At 45.4% G+C, this 22557-nt stretch overlaps 1 protein-coding gene across 1 annotated transcript in view; it reads left to right on the forward strand.

Annotated features, from left to right (window-relative positions):
- The window catches only part of LOC111972220 (ubiquitin-like modifier-activating enzyme 1), a 79705-nt gene that overhangs the window by 33070 nt on the left and 24078 nt on the right, over positions 1-22557 (forward strand). Inside the window, 5 exon segments of the mRNA XM_023999146.2 lie at positions 746-820; positions 3695-3890; positions 3983-4074; positions 5995-6087; positions 6607-6798. Of these exon segments, the coding sequence (XP_023854914.1) occupies positions 746-820; positions 3695-3890; positions 3983-4074; positions 5995-6087; positions 6607-6798 (648 nt within the window).

Raw genomic sequence — 22557 nt, forward strand, 5'->3', positions numbered from 1 at the left:
TTGGGACTGTTGGAAGAGTGTTGGTAGACTATTGGGACTGTTGGAAGAGTGTTGGTACACTATTGGGACTGTTGGAAGAGTGTTGGTAGACTGTTGGGACTGTTTAGACCTTCGAGACTGTTGGCTATTTTTTATATTTTTTATGTGACCTTTATTTAACTAGGCAAGTCAGTTGGGAACAAATTCTTATTTACAATGACGGCCTACATCGGCCAAACCCGGACGACGCTGGGCCAATTGTGCGCCGCCCTATTTGARTCCCAGTCACGGCCGGTTGTGATACAGCCTGGATATGAACTAGGGTGTCTGTAGTGACGTCGCTAGCACTGACATGCAGTGCCTTAGACTGCTGCWCCCCTCGGGATCAAAGCTCTCAGGCTCCTCTGTTCTTCTTTTATCAGGACAACAAATGGTGTGGTAAACACAACTGTCTCTCTGTCTGCCTGCATGGCCTCTGGGAATGTGGTGTTGGTGTGTCAGATAATGGCCCAGGGAAAGTATTATATTACAATGTGATTGTCATGCATATACCAAGCACAAGGACACATCCCTTTCATATTTACTCTGTGGTTATGAAGATATCATATAATCCCATGATCATCTAGGTAGTGATGTATATTTCCTATGGATTGGTGTGGACAGTCCCAAGACTCCCTTTGCTTTGAATACCGTCATTGTATTGGTTAATTGTTGCTGTGATTGATTGATTTAATTTAGAATTCACTCTTTGTCTGTGTTTTCTCAGTTGACGAGTTCAGGTCTGCCTTTCTGGTCTGGAGCAAAGAGATGTCCCCATCCCTTGACCTTTGACCCCAGCAATGTAAGTTTTACACAACCTACTGTATCTCTCCTCAGTCTCAGACACACACAGTGCACTGCAGTTGTCTCATTTGTCTGTCGAACCGGTCAGCGGGAATGATTTGAAATGTCATTATCTTAGCTGATAACACACTCCTCACATTCTCTCTGGTTGTATGTTGGATTGGTTCTTATCTAACCTGTGAGAACCACTTACCTTCTGCTGCTGACAAAGCAAGGTGGATCAAATCTACCCTACCTTTACGCACACATGTGTACGCGCACACACCACCCACACACAACACCACACACACACACACAGGCACACACACTTAGACCACACACACAGCGCACACATGACACACACACACAAGCAACACACCTTAGGCACACACACACAGCCAACACAACAGACACAACACAAACACACCACACACACAGACCACACACAACACACACACAACACAACTAACACACACCTACACACACACACTCACTATCACACACCACAACCCCACAACACACACACACACACCACACACACACAGGCACAGACAATGCGAGCTATAGAGGTGAAAAATCTGTTCTATCTCTCTCTGTTCTCTCCTCTTGTTCCCCTCACTCTGTTCTCGCCTCTTGTCCTTCACTCTGTTCTCGCCTGCTTTGTTCCCCGCCTCCTCTGTTCCTCTTCCTCTCTGTTCTCTCTCTCTGTTCTCTCTCCTCTCTTTCCCTCCTCTCTGTTTCCCCTCCTTCTCGTGTTCCCCTCCTCTCTGTTCCCCGTCCTGTGCCTCTGTTCTCGCTCTTTGTTCCCGCCTCTCTGTTCTCTCTCTCTGTCCTCTCCTCTCTGTTCTCGTTTCCTCTGTCTCTCTTCTCTGTTCCCTCCTTCTCTGTTCCCCGCCTCTCTGTTCTCGGCCCTTTGTCCCCGCCTCTCTGGTCTCTCCTCTCTGTCTTCTCGTCTTCGTTCTTTCCACTCCTCTCTGTTCTTATCCATATACTCTGTTTCTCTCTCTCTGTCTTCTCCTCTCTGCTTATCTCCTCTCTGTTCCCTCCTCTCCTGTCTCCTCTCGTTCCTCTCTCTGTTACCATCTTCTCTGTTCTCTCCTCTCTGTTCTCCTCCTCTCTGTCCTCTCCGTTCTCTCCTCTCTGTTCTCCTCCTTCTCTGTTCTCTCTGTTCTTCCTCCTCTCTGTTCACCTCCCTTCTCTTCTCCTCCTCTCTGTTTCCTCCTCTCTGTTCTCTCTCTTCCTCTCTGTTTCCTCTCCTCTCTGTTCTCTCCTCTCTGTTTCTCCATTCTGTTCTCGCCTCTCTGCTCCTCTCTGTTCCCCTCCTCTCTGTTCTCTCCTCTGTTCTCCCTATCTGTTCTCTCCTCTCTGTTATCTCCTCTCTGTTCTCTCCTCTCTGTTCCCCTCCTCTCTGTTCTCTCCTCTCTGTTCTCTCCTCTCTGTTATCTCCGCTCTGTTCCCCTCTCCTGGTATGAGGGGTTGTCTCCTCACCTGTCCTCAGGTCTGGGCCTGCAGCTCTCACAGGCAGACAATAGGACATCAACAATGGTCTTTAGGAATGCCTCTTATCAACACACTCAACACACTCAATAAACACACTGACTGCTTCTAGAGCATTGAGCCTATTCATGGCCTGTTGAATGCCATTTAGTAGCAGTTGTAAATCAATGGAGCCACCCTATGAATCTTTCATAGTCCTCTGATGTATTCAATGGTAGACATTACTTTTTAAATCTACATGATGAATCGCAAGGGGGTTTGTTGGTCACCGATGGGAGGTTTTAAACTGATGTAAATTGCGATGGTTTTCTGACTTGTTTTGTGGCTTGACAGGGGGCAGGTAGCGTAGCTTTTAGGGCCGTGGCCAGTCACCGAAAGGTTCCTGGTTTGAATACCCGAGCTGACAAAGTTAAAAATCTGTTGATATGCCCTTGAGCAAGGAACTTAACCTTCATTTGCTCCAGCCAGGTGCGCCGTACTACTACTACTGACCTTGTAGAACAACACATTTCACTGCACCTATCTGGTGTATGTGACAATAAAACATATTTCTATTTTTTGGTTAAGTCCAGAGGGTTTTCTCCTTTGGTAACTACTGGGTGACTTTGCTGATAGCTCATACAGTCCAGTCATCATGTGGTGGACATATTACATGAGCAGAGTTGGAGAGTAACTGATTCTCTCCTCTCTGTTCCCCAGTTACATGTAATCCGATTACAAAAAACTCTAACTGTAATCAGTTAMGTTACCAGCAAAAGTATTCTAATCAGATTACAGATATTTTTMAAAAACCAGATGATTACCTCTTGGATTACTTTTAAATTCAGAACAATTTTTGCTCAAAAATACATTATGACACCTTTCTGATTTCTCAATGATTTTCAAAAACGGCACAAGTTTAAGTTTGTTCCACCTGAGCGAGTCTGACCACAAGTCACAGACCACTATGAGGACACCAAATGCCTTTGATGAATCCTTTTTGTCTTCTTCTAATGCCTCTGACGGGGAAAGTAATCCAAAAGTAACTGAAAGTAATCAGATTGTGCTACTGAGTTTCTGAGTAATCTAAAAGTTACGTTACTGATCATAATTTTAGACAGCTAACTAGTAACTGTAACAGATTACATTTAGAAAGTAACCTACCCAACTCTATCCATGATGAACATCCTGTCAGATATGAACATTTTCCACAGCTTTTGCTCCTCGCGTGCAACTGGTAGGAAGTGGTCTTTGTACCACCCCTAATATGACCAAAGTGGATTTGTGGGTTTTGTTTGAGTTAGCAGCATGTGTGTAATGTAATTATTTATTTTAGCTCAGCAGGTCTGGTTGTGACTGTTGAGATGGAGAGGTGGGGGGTCATTAACAGTTTGTGTTATCTTGTCATGTATTGTAGACCACCCATATGGACTATGTGGTGGCAGCAGCCAACCTCTATGGGCAGATCTATGGGATTGTGGGTACACGAGACTGCTCTGCCATCAGGAGCATCCTAGAGACGGTCCACATACCTGCCTTCACCCCCAAGTCTACTGTCAAGATCCATCTCACTGACAAGGAGATGGAGGAGGAGAGGGAGAGTGGAAATTTGGGTGAGTAAACTGTCCATTTATCTACTGTATGTTGTGTTATAAGCCTGTTTCTCAGGCCTTTGTGTTACTCTGTTTCTTTTCCATTTGACCAGACACAGGCCGACTGGAGGAGTTGCAGATGAAGCTGTCCTCTCCTCCAGTGAACAGCGCAGCCCTGCTGATGCACCCCATTGACTTTGAGAAGGTAATAAGAGCCCAGCGCCATGCTCGCCATATCTCCAATGGTAACACTACATAGTGCTAGGGGCCACACAGAGGGCAGGGGTCCATGTTGAACTCTATATGGGGCAAAAAAAATAGCAGTTTCATCTTTGGGTCCTCAGTGACCCTTGTCTGTAATAGTCGCCAACGGGACACACGCTGCAGTGGCTCAGTGTCTAAGGAAACAGGGCTGTCCTGTGTTCTGGGTCCTCTCTGTTGCACTGCTACTGTAAGGGGTAGTATTTTAGAGAGTGCATATCTTGTTAAAAACAGCCTTCAGAACAGTGGTGAATAAACAGTCTTCAGAACAGTGGTGAATAAACAGTCTTCAGAACAGTGGTGAATAAACAGTCTACAGAACAGTGGTAAATAAACAGTCTTCAGAACAGTGGTGAATAAACAGTCTTCAGAACAGTGGTGAATAAACAGTCTACCAGAACAGTGGTGAATAAAACAGTCTACAGAACAGTGGTGAATAAACAGTCATCCAGAACGTGCGTGATAACAGCCTCAGAAAGTGGTGAATCAACAGCCTTCAGAACAGTGTGAATAAACAGTCTTCAGAACAGTGGTAAATAAACAGCCTTCAGAACAGTGGTAATAACAGTCTCAGAACAGTGGTGAATCAAACAGTCTCAGAAACAGTGGTGAATAAACAGCCTTCAGAAAAGTGGTGAATAACATCTTTCAGAACAGTGGTGAATAAACCAGCCTCAGAACAGTGGTGAATAAACAGTCTTCAGAACAGTGGTGAATAAAAGCAGTGATAACGCTTCAGAACAGTGGTGAATAAGCTTAGACAGGTTCCGATCAGTAACAGTGGTGAATAAACAGTCTTCAGAACAGTGGTGAATAAACAGCCTTCAGAACAGTGGTGAATAAACAGTCTACAGTGACTAGGCCCTCTAGCTCTGTTTGTGGGGCTGTAGGGTGTCCCCCCTGTTCCCCACCTCACATGGTCTACCACCACCATGTCACCCAGCCCTGTGAAGCGGCACACTCACACAGCCCAGAGGGCAAAAGTTCCTCCATAACACTTCCATTGTACAGCCAGTCACTGTCATGCAGTGGAACCGGAGCCTCTCTCTCTCTCCTTTCTTTCTTTCTTTCTTTCTCTCACTCCCACTCTTCTCTCTCACTCCCCCGCCTCATCTATCCATCATTAAATGAGGTTTGGAGCTATGTAGTACAGATGACTGATTAGTGTGGCTGGCGAAGTGTGTAGGGTGGCTGAGGTAAGACAGGTATTAGATGTCACCTTGCCTTGGATGTGACTGAGACCCTCCTCCTCGTCCACCCCCTCATCCTCCTTGTCCACATCCTCCTCCTCCACCTCCTCTCTACCTCTGCTAACTGGCCAGGTCATGCTACAGATGCCTGGAATGTGAGGAAACAGATTCCGCAGTATCGGGTTGCCAGGTGTGACTACCTCACGACCCCTCCAGCTGCCCCTGACTGATTGTCGCCCTCTTTGTAGGGCTGTGCTGGCTGAGGTATGAGCTCATAGACAGTGTCGCTCACAGAGGAATCTGATTTCCACTACATGGCAGAGGGGTGATAAGTCATGTACTAGTGTAATTAAAGTGACACAGACACAAAGGCCTCAGAGCTCAAAGCAGACGAACCACGGCATCACATCATTGACTCATTTGGCTTTAATAGACAAGGAAGACAAGGAAGTGCTGAGAAGTATTCTGGCCTGGATTCAGTTGATCTCATCTTCATCTCAGCTGTTAATGTAATGTATGTAACGTATGTCAGAATGTTTCTCCATTTGTCTCCTCTTCAGAACGATGTTGCTCCTGTGGCAGGTGTTCCCTGAAAATATAACAATCTAGTGGTCTTTGGACATTAACGGTTAATGTTATTCATGTATTATAAAGAGGATCAATTGTGTTTACAGGATGATGATAATAACTTCCACATTGACTACATAGTGGCTGCCTCTAACTTGAGGGCAGAGAACTACGGCATCCCAACAGCTGATCGTCACAAGGTTAGAATCTTCATTCTGTTCTCCTATCACAGTCTATCACAGCGACACAACAGAGAGGGATCCTTGGAGACTTCTCAGAGATTTCCCAGTATCTCAAAAGATTTTCAGGAAGTTTCATTTTCAGTCAGTTAGCGGCAATCCTCTCCACCCCCTCGCATACGCACGCACACACACACACACACACACACACACACACACACACACACACACACACACACACACACACACAACCACACACACACACACACACACACACATTTGTTTTACTGTCCTTGTGGGGAACAAACAATAGATTCCCATTTAAAATCCAATTTTCCCTAACCCCTAACTCCTAACCCTAACACCTAACTCTAACTCTAATGCCTAAAATAGACTTTTTCCGCAAAATGTCGCCACAAATGTCAACCCCCTCACTTTTCTTTGTTTTACTATCCTTGTGAGGACTTCTGGTCCCCACAAGGATAGTAAAACCAAACACACACTCGTTTAACTGGAGCTTCTTTCTCCCCTCATCCACAGAGTAAGCTGATCGCGGGTCGCATCATCCCGGCTATAGCCACGACCACGGCTGCGGTGGCAGGTCTGATGTGTGTGGAGCTGTACAAGCTGGTCCAGGGCCACAGGAAGATCAGCTCCTACCGCTCAGGCTACATCAACCTGGCTGTCCAGTACTGTGTCCTGTCAGAGCCCCTCGGGCCACAGCGCTTCACAGTGAGTAACCAGTCAGCACACACACCCACAGTGTAAAGTGATGAAAGAAAAAACTAAATTACAGGAGAGGGAATGGAACTGACAGTATTTACATGGTAAAATAGAATAAAACAGAGACTGTATTCAGTCTGCCTCTTAACTGCTACTGTTACTTCAGCATTTAGGCCTAAATCTGTTCCACTTTATAAACAGAGAGTTAGTTCCAACAGTGAGTGCCCTTAGTGTAAGAGACTACAGCTAACCTGAGAATCCACGGCCTATAAGGGAGGTGTTAACTCAGTCTAATCCGAGGGGGTGTTAGCATCCAGGTAAGGCAGGGAGTAKCTGTACACCCCCCACCCCCGCACCACCCTGCCTGGAGCTGTGTTTGCACAATCCAGGAGACCTTCAATGGATAAAGGCACCCAAGTGTGAAGCAAGAGAATAGAGCAGAAGCAGAGAAAAGAGCAGAGAAAATATTGTGTGCTCTAAGAAGAGAGAGCTTTCAGTCCCACATCTCCAGTTTGCTTCAGATGTAATGCCTGGCTTATTGGGTTCTATAGAACAATGGCCACACTAGAACCTAGAACAAGAATGGGCACTTGCCAATTAGAAAGCCAAACAGAACTCTGGGTCTAGTTTTGGGTCATGGATTGGAAGGACGCCCGATGATGAGGTAAGGCCACGCCCTCCTTCCCTGTCCCAGGATAGCTCACCTCTGGAAGGGTCTGACRCCGGAAGCGGGTCTCGTCCTCCCGTAGGGGCCCCCAAATCCCGGCAGATCAGGGTTGTTGTACTGTACACTGTCCTCTTGCTCAGTTCAGACCAACTCTGGCCTCTCTCTGTTTGGTATGCTAAAAGCTTGTTGAGCAGTTCGGTAGCTATGGTGATATGTAGGCCTGTTTATGAGACCAATGGGAGCATATGAGGCGGGGACAGCACAGACATAATGACTTTTTGTTATGATTAATGTTGGAAATCATGTTTCACCAGTTCTGTGTAGGGAAGTTCTGTTTTTCCTCTTTTCCTTGTCCCTTGTCCAGACATTCCAAACCTAGTCAGAACTGCATGGAAAAAAGTTGATTCACCGTGAATGTTAGCAGTCATGCAGAGAGAGCACTTTAAATAACTAGAACCTAAAGATTTATAACACACTGCAGAGATGAGGGGGACAATATTTTCCAGACCCCAACTGTTCAAGTCTCTTTTTTTGTGGCATCAGCATATATTTTAGTTCAGCTTCTAAATCAGTATCCTCATGTCTCAATGCACAGGAAGCCATCCAACTGCAGCTTATGGCTGGGCTGTGTGGTGCTGAGCTGTATGTACTGTGTTGAGCTCTGTTGTTGTGCTGTGTTGGGCTGGGCTGAGCTGAGCTGTAATGTGTTGAGCTCTGTTGTTGTGCTGTGTTGGGCTGGGCTGAGCTGTAATGTTGTTTGAGCTCTTGTTGTTGTGCTGTGTTGGGCTGGGCTGAGCTGTAATGTGTTGAGCTCTGTTGTTGTGCTGTGTTGGGCTGAGCTGAGCTGTAAGGTGCTGAGCTCTGTTGTTGTGGCTGGGCTGTGATGTACTGTGTTGAGCTCTGTTGTTGGGCTGGGCTGTGCTGTAATGTGTTGAGCTCTGTTGTTGTGCTGTGTTGGGCTGAGCTGAGCTGTAATGTGTTGAGCTCTGTTGTTGTGCTGTGTTGGGCTGAGCTGTAAGGTGTTGAGCTCTGTTGTTGGGCTGGGCTGTGATGTACTGTGTTGAGCTCTGTTGTTGGCTGGGCTGTGCTGTACTGTGTTGAGCTCTGTTGTTGGGCTAGGCTAGTGTAATGTGTTGAGCTCTGTTGTTGTGCTGTGTTGGTCTGAGCTGTAATGTGTTGAGCCCTGTTGTGTGCTGTGTTGGGCTGGGCTGAGCTGTAATGTGTTGAGCTCTGTTGTTGGGCTGGGCTAGTGTAATGTGTTGGGCTGGACTGTAATGTGTTGAGCTCTATTGTTGGACTGAGCTGAGCTGGGCTGAGCTGTAATGTGTTGAGCTCTGTTGTTGTGCTGTGTTGGGCTGAGCTGAGCTGTACTGTGTTGAGCTTTGTTGTTGTGCTGTGTTGGGCTGAGCTGAGCTGTACTGTGTTGAGCTCTGTTGTTGGGCTGGGCTAGTGTAATGTGTTGAGCTCTGTTGTTGTGCTGTGTTGGGCTGGACTAGTGTAATGTGTTGGGCTGGGCTAGTGTATGGCTGACTCTAAGTAGGAGTGAAGGAGCCATGTAGGCCAGAGTAGAAGAGTACAGGTCTCCAGATGGGGAGAACACAGAGGTCCGGTTAGGTCCGGGTCTGGTCTGGGTCTGGGTTTGGGTCTGGGTCTGGGTCTGGCTGGGCCCCGACGAATTGAGGCTGTTCTGAGGGCAAAAGGAGGGTGCAACTCAATATTAGGAAGGTGTTCCTAATGTTTTGTATACTCAGTGTATATTGTGCACAACACACACACCACACACACACACACACACACACACACACACACACACACCACACACACACACACACACCACACACACACACACACACACACACCAACACACACACACACACACACACCTGTCTTCACCAATACACTTGTGTTCGCAGTGTCCAGAACACACACATGGTAAGAGGTGTTCTGGTCCTCATACAGTCTCTCCTCATGCTCCCACCCCCCACCCCTCCCAAATGGTCGCAACTTGTCCTCAGTCAGACTGGAGACCGACTAAAGAGAACAAATGTCACCTAATTTCCTCCATTGCAAAAAAAAACAGGCTTACCGTGCTTTTTGTGTTTGAATAGTATTGCTGAAATATAGTGATACAGACTAACACTCTGCCTCCTCTTTTGTGTCCATGTTTCCTGTATGTACAATAGAAGCAAAGCAACTTGATTATGCCAAAATTGATAGTATGTGGGTTTATGGACATTCATAGCATAGTGGTCATCATGAACATGGCACGTGAGTGACCTCTGAACCCAAAGGTCAGAATTGGGAAGTCCCATGTCAGCCCTCCTGACAGGCGGGGGGGAGGATGTTATTTTATGTGAGGAACGTGTGCGTGCATCTCCCTAGTCCTCCTGAGAGTAGACTGGGTTAACGAAGGCCCAGACAGACCTCAGCTTCCTGTGGGTTTGTTTTCAATACTTCAGCTCATACATACTGCTGCTTCCTTTCCTGTCTTTAGGGATGACATGCTCTCACATACAAGCTTACCAATTACCTCACTCCAGTCACTGTTCTCAAAGCACATTGTCAGTCAACCCCCCCCCCCCCCCTTTAAAATGGGAAGTGTTGATGCCTTCACCTTGTCCGAGGCAAAGCTATGGGGATAGCCGCTCCCTTTCTCCTGAGTGTTGTAAAGGACAGCTGCCCAGCTAGCCTGTTGGAGGTGTGGCCAGAGCCATCTGGAGGGAGTCCTGGGGTCTGGTTACCTCAGCTCACCTTGGCAGCCTTTGTGTGCTAGATGGAGGAGGTGTGTGTGGTGGTGGAGGAGGTGTGTGGAAGACAAGCTGTCAGGCCAGATGGAGAGATGGCAACATGAAGGAGAAGTGCAGCGGAAGCGCAGTCTGCAGCACTAATAATTAGGTAGAGACATTATTTGTATACGTTATCCGGAGGAACAAGAAAAAATACTTTAGCAAATACACTTTTAAGGTTATAAGAATGTTTATATTCTTTGTATACACTAGCACTCTGCACAGTGTATTTATCATAATTATACCTGCTTTTACAATGTTTTTTTCATAAACAAATGTTTCATGAACACATTGATAAGTATCAAGATTTTGCCTCTTGGTCACAGAGCTGAATCGCAGCTGGACCACATGGTCTGCTTTAGTCATTGCTGCAACATGCTACTTTATCATGTTCATCTCAGCCTGTTTCCCTGCCAGACTAAATATCCTTGAGGATTATTGCAGATTTTATTAGTCTGCTTTTGAAGTGAGTGCAGGCGTGCAGCTGTTACATCTCACTGGTGATCTGACAACTATCAAGGGATCAACTTACGTATTGTATGCATGGATGTAGACCACCCCAGCCATGAGATCAGTCAGCTTTTTATGTCAAATAACTGGACTAGAGCCTTAAATGGGTTTGGTAGTCTGTTAGCTTGACCAGCAGATAACCTCATCTTTAGATATTTTGTCTGCATGCCACAGTCCTCCTTCTCTGCAGAAACATGCTCTGTGCAGATAGAGATATCATTCTAGGAGAAAGAGAGATTGTACACAGTACCGATGAGCTAAACGTTGGCTAAGAGAAGGCCTGCAGTGAAAGCCCCATATAAATGGACCATTAACATCTGGCCACGGAGACTGGTAGATGGTTATTGCAACCATAAAGGTGATATAATAAACTCAGCAAAAAAAGAAATGGCCCTTTTTCAGGACCCTGTCATTTAAAGATAATTCGTAAAAATCCAAATAACTTCACAGATCTTCATTGTAAAGGGTTAAAACACTGTTTCCCATGCTTTTTCAATGAACCATAAACAATTAATGAACATGCACCTGTGGAACGGTCGTTAACACACTAGCAGCTTACAGATGGTAGGCAATTAAGGTCACAGTTATGAAAACTTAGGACAGTAAAGAGGCCTTTCTACTGACTCTGAAAAACACCACAAGAAAGATGCCCAAGGTCCCTGCTCATCTGCGTGAACATGCCTTAGGCATGCTGTAAGGAGGCATGAGGACTGCAAATGTGGCTAGGGGAATAAATTGCAATGTCTGTACTGTAAGACGCCTAAGACAGCGCTACAGGGAGACAGGATGGACAGCTGATCGTTCTCGCAGTGGCAGACCACGTGTAACAACACCTGCACAGGATCGGTACATCCGAACATCACACCTGCGGGACAGGTACAGGATGGCAACAACAACTGCACGAGTTACACCAGGAACGCACAATCCCTCCATCAGTGCTCAGACTGTCCACAATAGACTGAGAGAGGCTGAACTGAGGGCTTGTAGGCCTGTTGTAAGGCAGGTCCTCACCGGCAACAATGTTGCCTTTGGGCACAAACCCACTGTCCCTGGACCAGACAGGACTGGCAAAAAGTGCTCTTCTCTGACGAGTCGTGGAGGTGGAGGGTCCGTCATGGTCTGGGGCGGTGTGTCACAGCATCATCAGACTGAGCTTGTTGTCATTGCAGGCAATCTCAACGCTGTGCGTTACAGGGAAGACATCCTCCTCCCTCATGTGGTACCCTTCCTGCAGGCTCATCCTGACATGACCCTCCAGCATGACAATGCCACCAGCCATGCTGCTCGTTCTGTGCTTGATTTCCTGCAAGACAGGAATGTCAGTGTTCTGCCGTGGCCAGCGAAGAGCCCGGCTCTCAATCCCATTGAGCACATCTGGGACCTGTTGTATCGGAGGGTGAGGGCTAGGGCCATTCCCCCCAGAAATGTCCGGGAACTTGCAGGTGCCTTGGTGGAAGAGTGGGGTAACATCTCACAGCAAGATCTGGCAAATCTGGTGCAGTCCATGAGGAGGAGATGCACTGCAGTACTTAATGCAGCTGGTGGCCACACCAGATACTGACTGTTACTTTTGATTTTGACCCCCCCTTTGTTCAGGGACACATTATTCCATTTCTGTTAGTCACATGTCTGTGGAACTAGTTCAGTTTATGTCTCAGTTGTTGCATCTTGTTATGTTCATACAAATATTTACACACGTTAATTTTGCTGAAAATAAACGCTGAGTTTATATACGGTTTTTCGTTCTGAATACACTCTTGGTGCAACTGAAGTGGTTTATTCGTCTGTAACAATAGCATGCTTTTTTTGCTATTCTAAAACAGGAAATGGGGCTTAGCTGGCTAATAGCCATACTTCGGCAATAACAAAATGACTGCACTTTTTCCCCAATGCCCCTAGCATCCCCCTTCATCCCCAGGGACTGTGGGTTTTAAACAGCTGTTTCCCCCTACTGTTGTTGTCCTCTATATAGATAATTAAGACCCTATTCCCACTACGAGATTTGAAAGAGTTCTACTTTTCAATTCACATGACACCCATGCCTACCTTTCGTTGTGGCTGGCAATGCCACATTGTTGGTCCACAGCTCAAATTGACCGCAAATATCACAGTATGACAAACCTTTCTTCAAAAACATATTACACTGTTAAATAATGCAACAAATCCATATTACACTCTTAAATAATGAAACAATTCACAAGCATGAATGTGCAGACAATTAAATGGTTTATTTTCTCATCTGAATGCTTCACTCATTACATTTTAGCTTCAAGACCAAAGCACAGAGTTGTATAACAGGCTTCATCAAGTGACGTTAGCCTATAAACGTAATGTCATGTTTTTATGGCCTAAAATATGCCCATTTATTTGTGTTCTAAGAAAATGTGAATGATCAAATTTGATTTAAATTCACACTTCGGGTGGCTAAGTCACCGAGGCATTTTTTATAAAAAATGATTGACTGGAATGAATCAACACAATAGTGATGACATACTGTATGAGTGTCTTTTATAGTTACAGATGCAAAGGCCTACATACAGCGAGCTCAACCCTGTTAGTGTTATTGTCCAATCGCATTTGTCTCTTTGTCCGTTTAAAGGGTCTTAATGTTTTCAAGCTCCCTTGGCCAGGAGTTTTTCCAGGAGTTGTTCATAAAAGCATGTGACCTGATTAGAAAAATGATCTGGTCCCATCATAGTACATATAAAACATGTTTTTACAGCCGACTTATTACTATGTCATATCCTACAACTAGGGTTCAGAGTTGGTTAGGTTAGCCTACTACCAGATCAGGAATAACTCTGGGCCCCAGGAAAATAATTCCCCCCACCGCCACCACTCTGGGACCTGTGGTGCCACCTCTGAAATCACCACACAATGTTACAAATGAGAAAACATATCCTATTTGTATGATATACATTTTATATTTGTTGGGTGGTGGGGATGGGCTTCCATAGTTTTACATGGCTCAGTGCAACCAGCAGCTACTGCGACAATTTAAGAATGTAACAGGRTGTTACTGCAATTTCATGGTAAAACTCAATAAAACATTTCTTAAATATGAGGAAAATGTTTATACATTTCAGCTGTTTCTAAAACATTGCTCTGCTATTACCATGTATACTGTAGGAGTGTTGGCTCACTAAGACATTTGTGTMTACACTGCCCTGCTTCAAGGAGGGCAACTGTTTYGCCGAGGGTCGTGCGCTACCTCCTGAGGTAGTGGTCGATACGACGTAGAAAGTACACACGTTTACCTTGAGTAATATGTGTAGCGGACTGTATTTTTACGGAAAGTGTAGTTATGTACACTACCATTCAAAAGTTTGGGGTCACTTAGAAATGTCCTTGTTTTTGAAGGAAAAGCACAACAGTGAAGAGGCTTTTCTGGGATGCTTGCCTTCTAGGCAGAGTTGCAAAGAAAAAGCCAGAGTTGCAAAGAAAAAGCCATATCTCAGACTGGTCAATAAAAATAAAAGATTACGATGGGCAAAAGAACACAGAACACTGGACAGAGGAACTCTGTCTAGAAGGCCAGCATCCCGGAGTCGCCTCTTCACTGTTGACGATGAGACTGGTGTTTTGCGCYTACTATTTAATGAAGCTGCCAGTTGAGGACTTGTGAGGCGTCTGTTTCTCAAACTAGACACCCTAATGTACCTCTTGCTGTTGTTCCTCTTTCTATTCTGGTTAGAGCCAGTTAGCACTGTTCTGTGAAGGGAGTAGTACACCGTGTTGTATGAGATCTTCAGTTTCTTGGTAATTTCTCGCATGGAATAGCCTTAATTTCTCAGAACAAGAATAGACTGACGAGTTTCAGAAGAAAGTTCTTTGTTTCTGGCCATTTTGAGCCTGTAATCGAACCCACAAATGCTGATGCTCCAGATACTCAACTAGTCTAATGAAAGCCAGTTTTATTGCTTCTTTAATCAGGACAACAGTTTTCAGCTGTGCTAACATAATTGCAAAAGGGTTTTCTAATGATCAATTAGCCTTTTAAAATGATAAACTAGGATTAGCTGACACAACATGCCATTGGAACAGAGGAGTGATGGTTGCTGATAATGGGCCTATGTAGATATTCCATTAGAAATCAGCCGTTTCCAGCTACAATAGTCATTTAAAACATMAACAATGTCTATGCTGTATTTCTGATCAATTTGATGTTATTTTAATGGACAAAATGTTTTGCTTTTCTTTAAAAAACAAGGACATTTCTAAGTGACCCCAAACATTTGAACGGTAGTGTAAGTGTGACGAGGCACAACAATGTAAAAGAATAGGAGGCAGCCCTCGTCAGCCCCACAGAGACTCTGAGTATCGCTTTCCACTGAGTGTTGATGGTTTTCACTAGGGGTTCGGGCATGGGTCATAACTTTTGGAGAGCACTGAAATGTGATGCTGTGACACTGATTGTAATCTCTGAGATTGACATGCAGAAATGCCACGTCCAACTAGAACTAGCTAACTTTCCTCACGTTTCGTTCTTCTCTTTCCTGCCATTTATGTTTTCTTGGCACATTTATTGATATTTGGGGTTTCGAACTGCAAAGGGAGTGTTTAAACTTCATGATAAAGTTTAATGTGCCTCTTTAGTGTAATGGTAGTCGCTGGTCACATTCTTGCCCGTTGGAGTCATTTGAAATATGAAGGGAAAAGGGTAACAACTCACTTCTATGAGGTAGAATAGGGCTAACACTCAGCTTCTAGAGGGAGAATAGGGCTAACCTCAGCTTCTACGAGGGAGCAAAGGGCTAACACTCAGCTTCTAGAGGGAGAATATGGGTAACACTCAGCTTCTAGAGGGGGAATAGGGCTAACACTCAGCTTCTAGAGGGAAATGGGCTAACATCAGCTTTAGAGGGAATAGGGCTAACACTCAGCTTCAGAGGGGAATAGGAACATCGCTTCTAGAGGGAATAGGCAACATCAGCTTCTAGAGGGGATAGGGCTAACACTCAGCTTCTAGAGGAAGATAGGGTAACATCAGCTTTAGAGGGGGAATAGGGCATAACATGTCAGCTTCTAGAGGGAGAGGGTAACACTCAGTTTCTAGAGGAGAATAGGGCTAACACTCAGCTTCTAGAGGGGAATAGGTTAACACTCAGCTTCTAGAGGGAAAGGGCTAACACTCAGCTCTAGAGGGAATAGGTAACACTCAGCTTCTAGAGGAGAAGGCTGACGCTACTAGGAATAGGCTAACACTCAGCTTCTAGAGGGAAAAAGGTTAACAACAGCTTCTAGAGGGAGGAATAAGGGCTAAACTCAGCTTCTAGAGGAAATAGGCTAACATCAGCTCTAGAGGAGAAGGCTAACACTCAGCTTCTAGAGGAGAATAGGGCTAACATCAGCTTCTAGAGGGAGAAAGGGTAACACTCAGCTTCTAGAGGGAGAAGAAAGCTGGGCTAACACTATCTTCTGAGGGAAAAGGGTAACACTCAGCTTCTAGAGGGAAAAGGGCTAACACTGCGCTTCTAGAGGGAGAAAAGGGCTAAACACTCGTCTTCTAGAGAGAGATAGGGCTAACACTCATCTTCTAGAGGGAGAATAGGCTATACACTCATCTTCTAGAGGGAATAGGGCTAACACTCGCTTCTAAGAGGGATAGGGCTAACACTCAGCTTCTAGAGGGAGAATAGGGCTAAAACTCACTTCTAGAGGGAGAACAAGGGTCTAAATTCATAGAGGGAGAAAAGGGCTAACACTTAGCTCTCAAATGTAATTGTCTGAAGCGTGCTGCATTAATACAACCTAGAATTCCATATTTTATCAAAGTTCTGTTTTTTCAACCGAGCTCTCTTACAATATAAAACAGTCACGATATCCGGAGGTCCAGAAGGCCGGTAGTGTTATTTCAGTCAGTGTAACGGGTGGTGTTATCCGGACTATCTCTGGCCTGCGTGTTGATAGGGGTGCGGGGGGAGGAGAAGCGGGCCTCTAATGACGCCCCTGGGTGCTGTTAGCTGTAAGGTGAGCCGCAGACCCTTAAACCAGAGAAGGAAGGCGTGCGGAGCAGAAACCTGACCCTGCCCTGGGATCGATGGAGGAGTGGGGAGTGAGGAGCCTAGCCAGGCGTTCAGATGTTGTCTAGCCGTCTGACTGGGCTGCTCTGTTCTGCTCTGGCTGGTGGTGTAAGCTTTCTAGGAGTGAATCGTTACTAGTCTGCCTGCAGCGCTGCTTGTCTGTTTTAGACAGCCCACATCATAGCCCTTCATCACCCCCACTCCTCCCTCCCCCACATATCCCCCTGCTGCACCCCGTCCTTGTGTTTTGTTACCATCCCACACTTCCTCCCTCCCATGGCTCTCCTCCTGCCCCACCTTGCTCTCTCTCTCTTTCCTAATTGAATTAACTGTGTCAGAGCGGAGGAGGAGGCAGCAGACTCTGGCTGACTCTCAATTCAATTCAATTGAAGGACTTTATTGGCATGGGAAACATATGTTAACATTTCCAAAGCAAGTGAAATAGATAATAAACAAAAGTGAAATAAGCAATAAGAATTAACTGTGAACATTACACTCACAGAAGTTCCAAAAGAATAAAGACATTTCAAATGTCATATTATGTCTATATACAGTTTTGTAGCGATGTGCAAATAGTTAAAGTACAAACACTCTCTCTCTCACACTGCTGGTTTGTTGGATGGCTGGAGAAATGAGCGATATTTTCTGCCTTCACAAGAAGCTCTGTATTGAAACCAGATTACAGAGAGAGGAGAGCAGAGCAGAGCACCGTGTGATCAGACTGCTGTTCCTGTTAATTACTCACAGCCACAGCTTCACCTCGCTGCCTCGCCCACAGAGCTGCTSTATGCTGCAGGGAGGAGCTCTGTTTTTCTATTTATGATGGATCCCCATTAGCTGCTGCCAAGCACCTACTCTTCCTGGGGTCCAACAAAATGAAGGTAGTTTTATACAATTTWAAAAACATTACAGTACATTCACAGATTTCACAACACACTGTGTGCCCTCAGGTCCCTACTCCACCAACACCACATATCTACAGTACAAAKTTCATGTATACATGTGTGTATAGTGCGTATGTTATTGTGTGTGTTTGTGTATGCATGTGTCTGTGCCTACAGATTGTTTGTGTCTCTTCACAGTCCCGCTGTTCCATAAGGTGTATTTTTATCTAGTTTTTTTTCAATCTAATTTTACTGCTTGCATCAGTTACTTGATGTGGAATAGAGTTCCATGTAGTCGTGGCTCTATGTAGTACTGTGCGCCTCKCATAGTCTGTTCTGGACTTGGGTACTGTGATGAGACCTATTGTGGCATGTCTTGTGGGGTATGTATGGGTGTCCGAGCTGTGTGCATTCAACATGTCAATACATGTCAACATGTCTCATAAATAAAAGTAGTGATGAAGTCAATCTCTCCTCCACTTTGAGCCAAGCGAGATTGACATGCATATTATCAATGTTAGATCTCTGTGTACATCCAAGGGCCAGCCATGCTACCCTGTTCTGAGCCAATTGCAGTTTTCCTGTCGTGACCACACGACTGAACAGTAGTCCAGGTGCGACAAAACTAGGGCCTGTAGGACCTGCCTTGTTGATAGTTGATAGTGCTGTTGATAGTTAAGAAGGTAGAGCAGCGCTTTATTATGGACAGACTTCTCCCCATCTTAGCTACTGTTGTATCAATATGTTTTGACCATGACAGTTACTCCAAGCAGTTTAGCCACCTCAACTTGCTCATTTTCCACATCTCTGAAGCTGATCTCCCCTGCCACTCTCTCAATTCAATTCAATTTCAATTTAAGGGGCTTTATTGGCATGGGAAACATTATGGTTACACTCTTCAGTGTGGTTTCCCACATCGGAGCCTAATATTTTCACCGTACCCTGCAATCAAACCTGAAACCCTGTACATTTGACTATTAAACACTGAATCTCTGTCTGTCTGTCTGCCTGCCTGCCCTTGCTGCAAAACTCCTTCATTCACTGCTCAGTTTGGAAGGATCTCATACTCATTATCTCTCATTGACTGCCATGACAATATGTCTGAAGTATGGAATCAGGGGAGAGACGAGAATGTCAGCATTGGATGGTGCTCTGTTTACACYTAGAGAGGAGAATGTTAATAGCTACCTAAATTGTGAGAGGCCGGGGCCATTTTTAGATCACGGTACACATATACCACAGAAATCAAATGGGTAGGCTGAAAAGGAGAGATGGAGAGAGAGCGGGAGAGGTTTTTACCTCAGCATGTGCTTGGGTGTTTGTGTGCATGCGCCTGCGTGTGTGCGTCTGTGTGTCAGCCTCCTTGCACTGTGCCATTAAGGAACACTGTTGGGTGAACCTGATCTGTGGCTTCCAGCCCTCCTTAGMGAGACCCAGCAGCATGTAGCTGTGTTGTGGAGCTGTAACTCAAGACTCAGGCATGAATAGCACTCACTGGATAAAGAATAATCTGTGAGGAACACTTCTGTTTTTCTTTTCTTTGTTTGGTAGAGGGGGATTTTAATTGTTGTTTTCAGCCCTTATGTTTGAATTTGGGTATGATAGAGCTTATTCATTGGCATTTATCCACTACCCATGGCTGTTGACTTCATCATTGTCCTGTCTCACCCTGTTTGTCCACTACCCATGGCTGTTGACTTCATCATTGTCCTGTCTCACCCTGTTTGTCCACTACCCATGGCTGTTGACTTCATCATTGCCCTGTCTCACCCTGTTGTGGACTCCCCTCACTTCCCTGTCATGTCTTCTTTGTGACAGGGAGTGTCACTTGGGCCTGCTTGAAAGTTTGTAGAAGTAGGATCACTCACCTGTGCAGATGTGGCTGTCTAATCTGGTGTGTGTCTTGTACTCCACAACCCATGCAGGGTACAATAGCCAGGAGATTACCAGTGAATAAAAAACAGAGCTGGTCTGTGTGTTCCATGTGTTTAATAAGTTCACTTCTCCCATTCATTTAGCCAGTAACATTATGACTCCAGCCCATAAGCTCAGCATGCATACTCACTGTCAGCTAAACCATATAACCATGGGCTCCTCTATGACATCCATTTTAAATCATGTCCAATCACTTCAAACAGGGAAAGTTAATGAAGAGAGAGCACGCATGAGAGAAGAAGAGAGAGGAGACGAAGAGAAGAGCAGAGAGAGAGAGGAGAGAAGATCCGAGACCGACGCAGAGGAGAGAGCAAGACGAGCAGCGCAGAAGAGGCAGAGAGAAGAGAGAGAGCGAGACGAGCAGGAGTAGCAAGAGAGAGAGTTGAGGAGGAGAAAGAGGAGATCGATGTGAGAGAGAGAGAGAGAGAGAGAGAGAGAGAGACCCTGGCGTCTGTCCAGATCTCGCCATACACATCACTCCCCGCTCTGCTCCAAAGGAACACTAACTGACTAGTGTACTCTCCAATGCGTTTCCCCTCTAGCCCCCTAGCTAGCTCTTCCATGTGGTTAGTTGGTTGCTGATGGTGGGTTTTCACACGACCGTTAGCTTCAAAAGACCACAGAATTATTTTTACAACCTGGGATAATGAACGTGGGAGCCCTGCTTATCCAGACTCCTGTACTCTACAACAGGGGTTCCCAAACTTTTTCACTCAGGCCCAAGTTCCAGCATTGGGGAACATCCCACGCCCCCCTGCACGTCACGTCTATTTCTATGGACACAAACTGTTCACACACCTCTTGTTGGTGGGGATAAAATGTTGCAGGTTGAAAGCTTATTTCCTGCAATTCTACACATTTTGTCATGGGGTGCAGAGAACATTTTGCCGTTTTAAGCTCATTTTCTTGCAATTCTGTACATTTTGCCATGTCTAATGTGTATTCATGTGATATTTGACTGACTCAAACATTACAACAAAATCTATAAGCTAAAAAACGTGTGACGTAATACACCGGGAGTCAGGAAGTAGTGCATAAGGTGATTTTTTTATAAAGAAACGATACAGATGAACAAACATGAGTGTACAGAAAGTGAAAGAAAACAATACTACCTAATGACTGATGTCAACTGAGGGATAAAGAAAGGGGAGTAATCACAGAGAAAATGATGACCAGGTGTGCGCTATGATGGGGAGCAGGTGTGCGTAATAATAGTTGCCAGGGCCAGTGGTTAGTAGACTGGCACGGTGAGCGCCAGTCTACTAAGAAGAAGGAGTCACGAGTAGGCATGACAGTAAGCTGACATGGGCTTGTTGATCTGGACATTTCTGACAAGTTATAAATAGCTCTCTTAGGTATGCAATAAATTGCATGATGAGGATAACTGATGATGCGCCTTGTGCATTCTACTATTGCAACTTTCAAGAGTTCATTGAAATAGTTATTTATTTTTTTTAAATGGGGGGGACCACAGTTTGGGAACCAGGAGAGTTTTACCCATGATTTTAACCAATAACATATGTAAACCCTGGATTGCTGATTCTATGTTTTGGCCATTGAGAGGCTTTGAAGCCACCGGTCAGCCATATTGGCACTCCCCAGTAGGAGCAGTCCTCCATAGGAATGAATGGAATTCTACAGCAGTGGAGGCTGGTGGGAGTAGCTACAGGAGGACGGGCTCATTGTAATGTCTGTTTGGGCTTCTTGCGGTCAAATTGCAGTCTACAAATTATTTGTAATTATGTTTCGYCCCCCCGACCATCCYCTCAAGAAGAAAATAGGCCCACGGGTGTTGATGATCCCTGGTCTAGTGTTATGATTAAACAGATATTGTATACGCATGGACAAAAAACATACGCACAAACACACACACACGTCAAGACTTACTGTATATGACAGTTGGTGAGAGGCCTCATGCAGTCTCACACTCAGATCTCTACCCCCTAGATGAGACTGATTAATCAAATCAAATGTATTTATATAGTCCTTCTTACATCAGCTAATATCTCYAAGTGCTGTACAGAAACCCAGCCTAAAACCCCAAACAGCAAGCAATGCAGGTGTAGAAGCACGGTGGCTAGGAAAAACTCCCTAGAAAGGCCAAAACCTAGGAAGAAACCTAGAGAGGAACCAGGCTATGAGGGGTGGCCAGTCCTCTTCTGGCTGTGCCGGGTGGAGATTATAACAGAACATGGCTAAGATGTCCACAGAAGAGAGATGATGAGAATGATTACTCACAGACACACTCATATCTCTACTCCAGAGAGACTGATTACTCACGACACACTCAGATCTCTACTCCAGATGAGACTGATTACTCCAGACACACTCAGATTCTACTCCAGATGAGACTGATTACTCACAGACACACTCAGATGTCTACTCCAGATGAGACTGATTACTCACAGACACACTCAGATCTCTACTCCAGATGAGACTGATTACTCACAGACAACTCAGATCTCTACTCCAGATGAGACTGATTACTCACAGACAACACTCAGATCTCTACTCCAGATGAGACTGATTACTCACAGACACACTCAGATAGTCTATCCAGATGGAGACTGATTACTCACAGACACACTCAGATGTCTACTCCAGATGAGACTGATTACTCACAGACACACTCAGATGCTCTACTCCAGATGAGACTGGATTACTCACAGACACAATCAGATGTCTACTCCAGATGAGACTGATTACTCACAGACACACTCAGACCTGCCTCTGTAGAACAAGGCTAGACAGGCCTGGAAGGTAGGAGACGGCTTAAAGCTGCACTGCCAGGCCTTTTCACCTCATTTATCACCTGCTTTACTTAATAAAAAGGCACTCTCTCAATAGGTGGTCCAGGTATGACATCACATGGCACAAGTGGGGGGTGGGCCTTTCCTCTTTTGTCCTGTGTTGAGTCTCAATTGTTCCCGCAAGCAAGGGGGGGGGGGGGGGGGGGGGGGGGG

Source organism: Salvelinus sp. IW2-2015, linkage group LG13, assembly GCF_002910315.2.
Source record: "Salvelinus sp. IW2-2015 linkage group LG13, ASM291031v2, whole genome shotgun sequence".
NCBI lineage: Eukaryota > Metazoa > Chordata > Actinopteri > Salmoniformes > Salmonidae > Salvelinus > Salvelinus sp. IW2-2015.